Source organism: Fragaria vesca, linkage group LG6, assembly GCF_000184155.1.
Source record: "Fragaria vesca subsp. vesca linkage group LG6, FraVesHawaii_1.0, whole genome shotgun sequence".
NCBI classification, from domain to species: Eukaryota; Viridiplantae; Streptophyta; class Magnoliopsida; order Rosales; family Rosaceae; genus Fragaria; species Fragaria vesca.
The window spans coordinates 12294785-12301850 of record NC_020496.1 but is presented as its reverse complement, the minus strand read 5'-3'; the positions used below and the strand labels follow the sequence as shown (position 1 = coordinate 12301850).

General features: G+C 37.8%; 2 protein-coding genes across 2 annotated transcripts in view; both read right to left on the bottom strand.

The window, feature by feature from the left end:
• Positions 1 to 3587, bottom strand: part of LOC101306945 (pentatricopeptide repeat-containing protein At1g52640, mitochondrial-like) — a 7636-nt gene extending 4049 nt beyond the window's left edge. The window contains exons 1-4 of the mRNA XM_004305280.1: positions 3491 to 3587; positions 3095 to 3258; positions 1679 to 1768; positions 11 to 1585 (exon numbers count right to left, since the gene is read on the bottom strand). Of these exons, the coding sequence (XP_004305328.1) occupies positions 11 to 1585; positions 1679 to 1768; positions 3095 to 3258; positions 3491 to 3587 (1926 nt within the window). The remainder of the gene's footprint in view (positions 1 to 10; positions 1586 to 1678; positions 1769 to 3094; positions 3259 to 3490) is intronic.
• On the bottom strand, positions 3031 to 6754 carry LOC101313719 (uncharacterized protein At2g34160-like). Its single transcript, XM_004302923.1, has 5 exons — positions 6523 to 6754; positions 6214 to 6262; positions 5014 to 5076; positions 4867 to 4931; positions 3031 to 3918 (listed from the first exon to the last, which is right to left on the bottom strand). The coding sequence occupies exons 1-5, from the start codon at positions 6652 to 6654 to the stop codon at positions 3817 to 3819; spliced, it is 411 nt and encodes a 136-aa protein (XP_004302971.1). The 5' UTR covers positions 6655 to 6754; the 3' UTR covers positions 3031 to 3816.
• Between the last annotated feature and the right edge of the window lie 312 nt (positions 6755 to 7066).

Below are 7066 nucleotides of genomic sequence, written 5' to 3'. Positions count from 1 at the left end.
CTCTCAGCACTTTTGCAAACTCTTGTGTTGAACAAGAACTGCTTTGCTCCATCTTACGAGCAAGTATTTCAATATCATCGAGTAGCCCCAAACCTAATAGCCGGTTTCTCAACATCTCAACAGTAGAAGAGTATGGTGGTATACCTTCATCAATCATTATCTCAAAGTATTTACAAGCCTCCTCTAGTTTATGTTTCTTCTTGCACAAACCATGAATCATGACAGAATAAGTTGAAACAGAAGGATAAAACCCTCTCTTCCCCATTCTCTCCCACACATCAGTTGCCCTATCAAATCTCCCGATTCTAATCAGCAACTTTAGTACCATATTGTAAGTATGATGATCAGGCATGCAGCTATCTTTTTCCATTCTAGATAACAACCTCAGAGCCTGATTAACTTCACCATGCTCACAATGATAAGCTTGGATTGCATTGTAACTCCATTCATCTGGCTTAACTCCCATTTCGATCATTTCATCCAAAAGCTGGTACGCCTCTTCCACCCTTTCATTCTTACAGAGTTTCTTGATAACACAATTGTATGTAAACACATTAGCCAAAAGATTATATCTCTTCATTCTATCAAGCACACTAAAAACCGAATGAATATCATTTGCTTCACAATATGCCCGAATGAAAATCGAGTATGTACCAGCATCTGGCTCAACTCCTTTTGAACCCATCTCGCGAAATATCTTATAAGCCTCATCGACATTTCCACCTTTACACAAAGCCTCCAAATAACTATTATACGCAGGCACATCCACCAAACACCCTTTCTCAGTCATTTCATCAAACAGCTTGCGTGCATTATCCGAATCACAAATGTCTCCCCAACCCCTCATCAAAATGCTATAAGTCTTCGCACCCAACTCAAACCCGCTCTTAACTTTATCAAAAAACTCCTGAGCATGCTTGACATGCTTTCTTTTACATAATGTATATAGAAGATGATCAAGATCATGAATACTAGGCTTAATTCCAAACTCAACCATTCTACTATAAGCTCGAATCGCATCTCGAGGCAAATTAGCTCTACTGTAAACTCTAAAAATAACCCAGAATAACTCTGGGCCAATCTCACAGCACTTGGACTCTCTCATTTCAATGAGAAAATCCCACAACAATGCAAACTGACCACTACTCCCCAAAATGTCAATCAAAATGTGATGGCTTTCATCACTGTGTTGAAAACCCGGAACTGTTTTAGCCCAGAGGAAGAATCTGTGGGCTGAAAACCCAAGATTCTTGCAGCGTTTCAGAACCTGTTCAACCAAGTTCGGTGATATTTGGATGGACCAAGAGCTGAGGGAGAGCTCCAAGTCGTGGTGAGGGTCTCTGTGGTCGCTGAGAATGCGTGAGATTTCGTTGACCAGGTGAGGTAGTTGTGGAGATGGTGGGGTTTGGTGGGTGAGAGAAGAGAAAGGGTGGAAGGGGGTGTTGGGTTTGGTGGGTCGGAGAAGAGAGTTGAAGAAAGAGTGGAGGGTTTTGGATTTTGGGGCAAGAGATTTAAGTGACATTTTGAGAAGCTTGAAAGGTTTGAGAGGTGTGCAAAAATATAGACATATAGTGACCAGCTTGCACTAAGAAAGTTAATTGGCACTTGGCAGTATATTACTAGAAATGTACCCGCGCTTTGCTGCGGGTGTTGGAGTGCTCTACCTCCCTAAGTTTACAAAATCCAAGGCTTTAGTTCTGCACATGTAGGCATTTAACTCTGCAGCTCTTTCTGAAACTTCAAGCTGCTCCAAATATGCTTTTGCAACCTGAAATCACCATGACAAACCAATTAATATAGTTGAATACACATGTCCATTTCTATTAAAGTTTTCTATATGCACCATAATAAATGTAATTTCCTTTTTCTAAATATTACACCATCTTCAAAGTTATAGAAGAGCATACTTACAGTGAAACTATAACAAAAAATGAAGCGAATGATCCCTCCAATTATCAAATGCTCCTTCCTGAGGTAGTATACTTGCTATATGAAAATGAGTAGGAACAGAGGCACTGTGATTCTGACCAAGTCATCACAGTATTGAGTGGTATAGTCGGATATAGAATATTAAAGAAGCAATATAGCATAGGCCTTAATACATTCAGCTCTTCCACCTGGTATACAACAACCAATTGTCTCACGTAAATAACCATACAGTACCAAACAGTAGGCATCAAGAACAGCTGGTTCCAAAACTACCTTTAAGGACTGCCGAACTCTAAGGTCTCAGATACATTCACTCCCGTAAGGCCATAATTAAAGTCAATAAAACTGAGCAAGCCTTTGCATAAGACATGCAAAACAAACAAACAAAAAATAATAATAATAATAATATTTTGGCAACTGATCGCAGCATGGAAAGAAGAACACTGCCATTATATGAAGATCATTATGATGACTTTAAATGCATCAGAGGGCAAGATGTATAGTGATCAAATCAAATAAGTTTACAGAAGGAACAAAACTTCAGCTTTCTAAGAATAAATCTCAATAGATGCAAAACAGAAAAAAAATGCATACATACTCCTAAACACACGCATTGTTGGAAATTTAGTTATGCTTCCAGAATTAGTTCTTAGTTTCTGTATAATTCTATCAGCCGAGCTTAAAATATTTATGCAAAAGCTGATCTGCAAAACATAACAATAGGTAGATGAATTGATTTGTCATAAAAACATTGCACAATACATCTTAAGAAGTGAACACAGCAAAAATTTCACAATAATTATCAAACTGGCAGAAAACGCACTTCCGCACGTGCGCCAACGCGTGTGGGAAGACTAGTATACATTAACCGCACAAATTGGTTTCATTCATCATTCTTGATTGAATCATTCCTCGAATAAAGTTTATAAACTTCCCCATGGAAATGTCGAATTTCTCATGTCAAAAATGTTCTTATTGGAAACCATTCAATAGAGTTGAAACAGATAGCAACAATATATAAACAAAAAACGAAACGAATTCGAATCAAATATCAACAAATATAACGTTTGGGAGATCCTTTAACATCAAATTGGATATGGAGGCTCCTTCCCTCTTCTCTTGTCCTCCCTCTCCACTTCTCTCACATACTCTCGATGTCACCTACGTGGAGCAGCTTCTTGACTTGGTACCTGCTTCCAGCTTTGCATGCCGTGATGCCGACCTCCAGACGATAGCGATCCCCTGCAGTTTGAACAGCCTTCTCGTCTGTAAACTGATCACCAGCTTCTTTCTCCTTAACTTCGTATTTCAAGTCGTCTTTAAGCTTCACTATAACGGGTGGACAAATATCAAACTAACATTTGAATCAGGACCAACTTGAACTCCCCAGAATGGGGATCGATATGAACTCTGCAATCAATCCAAAACTCCCGGGTTGATGATACAATCCAGATTTATCCAAATTTTCAAGTCTCTTCTTCCAAACCCCCAGATTGTTTCAAATCTCTTTTCTCCTAACATCAAATGGAAACCTTCATCGCAAAAGCATTTGTAAACCCACCTCTTCTGTGAAGAAAGCCAACTAAACATCTAAGAAAGGCTCCCATCATCCTGGTTGATTTCATTTCATGGTCACTTCGGGATGCTATGACAACCATCTTACCAACCAAATACAGTACATAGAGAGAGAACAATAGGTTAAAGTCCTTAATCTCATACTGGGTGCAGTACACATATGGACCAAAAAGAAGTTACATGCATACAACGCCTTTCTTCATACATATTCTACGATTCAAAAATATTTAAGCAAAATTTATTCCCATAACCATATTTAGAGTACATGAAACAGGATGCAAAAGAAGCCTCAAACAACTGAAGGAACTTCTTTTAGCTTTGCTCCTCAGCCTCTGCTGCTGCAAGTTCCCTCTCCTCAGCAGCCGCGGCCATCAAGTCATCGAAATTTGCTGTCTTCCCAAGCAATATCTCAATCTACAACCCAACAACAACAATCATTAAGTAATGAATTAACAGTTCTATTTCTACTCAAGAGACTAGCAGAACAAGACAAAATTCCCACGCCTCTCCAAAGAAAGGTACTATTCTTGTATTTCTATTCATGAGAGGCAGAACAAGGCTCATTCTGGTCAAGGACGTGTCAAGGTAGGGGTACTGTAGTGGGTATATATCCAAACAATGGTACTATTGATTATTGAAGGGGTCTTCTGGTCTGGAAATCTGGATTTGTGGGGGGTAGGTGCTGTAGTGGGCGACATAATAGCTAAATGAAAAGCTAAACTAGCTTTGTGAAACAGTAGCTGATGAGGTTCAAAAAAGAGTTATACTTGAAAGCTAAATAAACAAATTTTAGCATAGGTCTACTCCAGCTTCTAAAAAGTATCAACACATAGATAAGCAATACCAAATAACGACCAGCGTTATTCATTAGATGAGACTTATTAATGTTAGCTAGCTAAATCATTTTTTGAGGGTTTTCAAGCTAGAATAGCTTCCAATATAACTTCAACTGTTGAGATGCTCCAATTTGCAATCCTAAGCATACCCCAAAGCTACGTAAAACCATGATAAGAAGATTCCAATATAAATTATGAAATGAACCTATTATCACTAGAAGGTCAAGAAAGTCCATCATATTGACTAACCTTACAACTCAAATTGCTCAGTACACCGAAACACAAATACTTGTGGTTTGCATGGAGAAAGAATGATAGAGTTTGTTCGTATCATCCGAACAAGATGATAATATAAATTTATGTAGACAAATACGACCAACCCAATAAGTCAATGATAATTGCAAAAAGAACATAATACTTTTCATATACAGTGACTTTGGTTTAAACAAGACCTGATACAGGAGTTAACAAACACAAACTCAGCTCCAAGCAGGGAGTTTCCTATGAGATTATCATATCCACATACCTTGGCTTTTTGGACTGGTCTCCCTCTAGAATCATCCTTTATGTCAACAGTTGATGTCATGATTTCTGCATAATATTCGAAAAAAATGAATATGTTTGACAATTTGCTAATTGCTTTGCTGAAAGATAAAAAGGAATGGAGTCTCACTTTTCTCAACAGCCAGCCCATTGTTTTTCAGAATTTCTGCAATTGTGACAACTGTGGCAATAGCTGCAATAGAACAATAGGAAATTAATCCGTGCATAAAGCATTGATACCAAAGGAACATAAACTATGATCAAGAGCATAATCAGTGCATTGATCCTGCCTACGACAAAATAAATTACTTATTTTAATATTCTTAGTTATTTTTGAATCATGTGGAAATAGGGATGAGATTCTTTTGCCAAGATTGAAAAAAATGCAATGAGGGGGGTTCCTATGGATATCCAAATCACAGCAAGTGGGAGTTTTACAAAACCTAAGGAGAAGGTCCGTTTCCAATCTCCTGATGCACCCACACAATTTAGTAAATACATATTAATGTTTTTATGCTTCCAAATATATGACTTAAATTGATATCCTAATCATCTCCATCCACACAGAAATATGCTTCCAAATATAAACCACTTGCATGGTGATGTATGGAATTCTTGGCATCCACTCCCCACAAAAAAAAATGCTAGAAAAGATATTACTAGACACCTTCTGTAACCTTCCAGTTGAACATCGGTAATCTTTCTGTTGAACATGGTGATATATTTCAAGATGATAAGTTGTCCAAAATCTCTCTCTGTTGTACATTTCTATAAGCTCTAAACTTCCTCATTCTGTAGTTGAGCAAGTAAACCACTCCAATACTAAGAAAGCATGTAAACCCTTAAAGTGGAGTCCATAACCCTCCTCCATTACAGGTTTAGTAATCATCATGTGGAACAAAGGACAGACCAAAGGGTTCTTTTCCAGATAACCCAATACTATTTGGAAGGTCAACAGACAGAATGGCTCAAAAATTATAAATCACCCTTCCCAGGTTCGCCAACTGTAGTATCAACAATTACAGATCCCAGCTTACACAGACTATGACCAATAGAAAGCAAATACCGAGTTGTGAACACTTGTAAAGCTTCCAAAAACTAAATTGTGTAATAACATAGCACAAACCCTATTAACACCTAAACAAATGACCTATTTAATTTTCAAAACTTCAGCAGCATATTTAAGCACGTCACCATTTCGTCAATTTTACATAGACATCAATAATAGTAAAAACTTAACAGCAGGATGAACAATCAAATTCACAGATCTAGAAAAACAGTTATCAGTAGTAGAACATAACGAAACAAAAACAGGTGAATGATGTAATACCCATTCCCAAGGCAGATAGCTCCACCTCATTGTACTGCTGCATATACCTCTGCAAACAGTTGCATCACACAAACATAATTAATGAAACAAATCAATTCAGAACAACAAACTATCACTCCGAAACAATTCAGGAAATACAAGACAATACTTCATCTATTGTAAACCCAAAAATTCCCCTTATATCCAGATAAAGCTCAATTCACCCCAAATCCAAATTCAGCACAAACAAAGCTACGAACAGAAATAGAGAAAACCCAGAAGCAAATTAATCTACGAGGCATAGATATACGCAAAAATATAGATTTATACCTTGGCGAGATTGACGTAGAAGAAGAGGGGCTTCTTGGTGTTTGAGACCTGAATACGGTTCTTCTTGTGCGAATCGGAGTTGTTGATGTTGACGTTGTTCATAGCCTCGGTAATCTCTCCAACGGCCTCCATTGCAGTGTTAACGCAATTGAGTGGAACAGCTGAAGCTTCAAAACCCTAACCCTAATCCCCTTTTTGGTGAGCTTTACTGTTTTCTGCTCGAAATTGATTTCGAGTATTTATGCGGGCTTAAACTGCTAAAGTACCAAAAAGTGCTCGGTCCGAAACGATAAAAGGGACCAGCCCCAACACTAGTCGGCCCAAGGTACATCTGCTGATAGCAAATAGTTAATTTTTTTTTTTTTTTTTATTCAAGATCACACGGTTGTCTCAAACGTTTTGCATCGCTTACTGTTTTATAACGAACCTCATGTATCTTTCTTTGTCAAATAGTAGTAAGGCAAAGAGTAATTTTAAATACACACCCCTAATCTTTTAATACACACCCCTCACTTAATACACTACACATCTAGTTTTTTATTTC

Bases quoted from the DNA above. Each gene is read 5' to 3' on its own strand.
- LOC101313719 (XM_004302923.1), bottom strand. From the start codon at position 6,654: ATGGAGGCCGTTGGAGAGATTACCGAGGCTATGAACAACGTCAACATC. The intron at 6,263-6,522 runs GTATAAATCTAT...AACTGTTTGCAG, and splicing joins TCTACGTCAATCTCGCCAAG to AGGTATATGCAGCAGTACAA. The intron at 5,077-6,213 runs GTATTACATCAT...GTTCTATTGCAG, and splicing joins GCTATCTGCCTTGGGAATGG to CTATTGCCACAGTTGTCACA.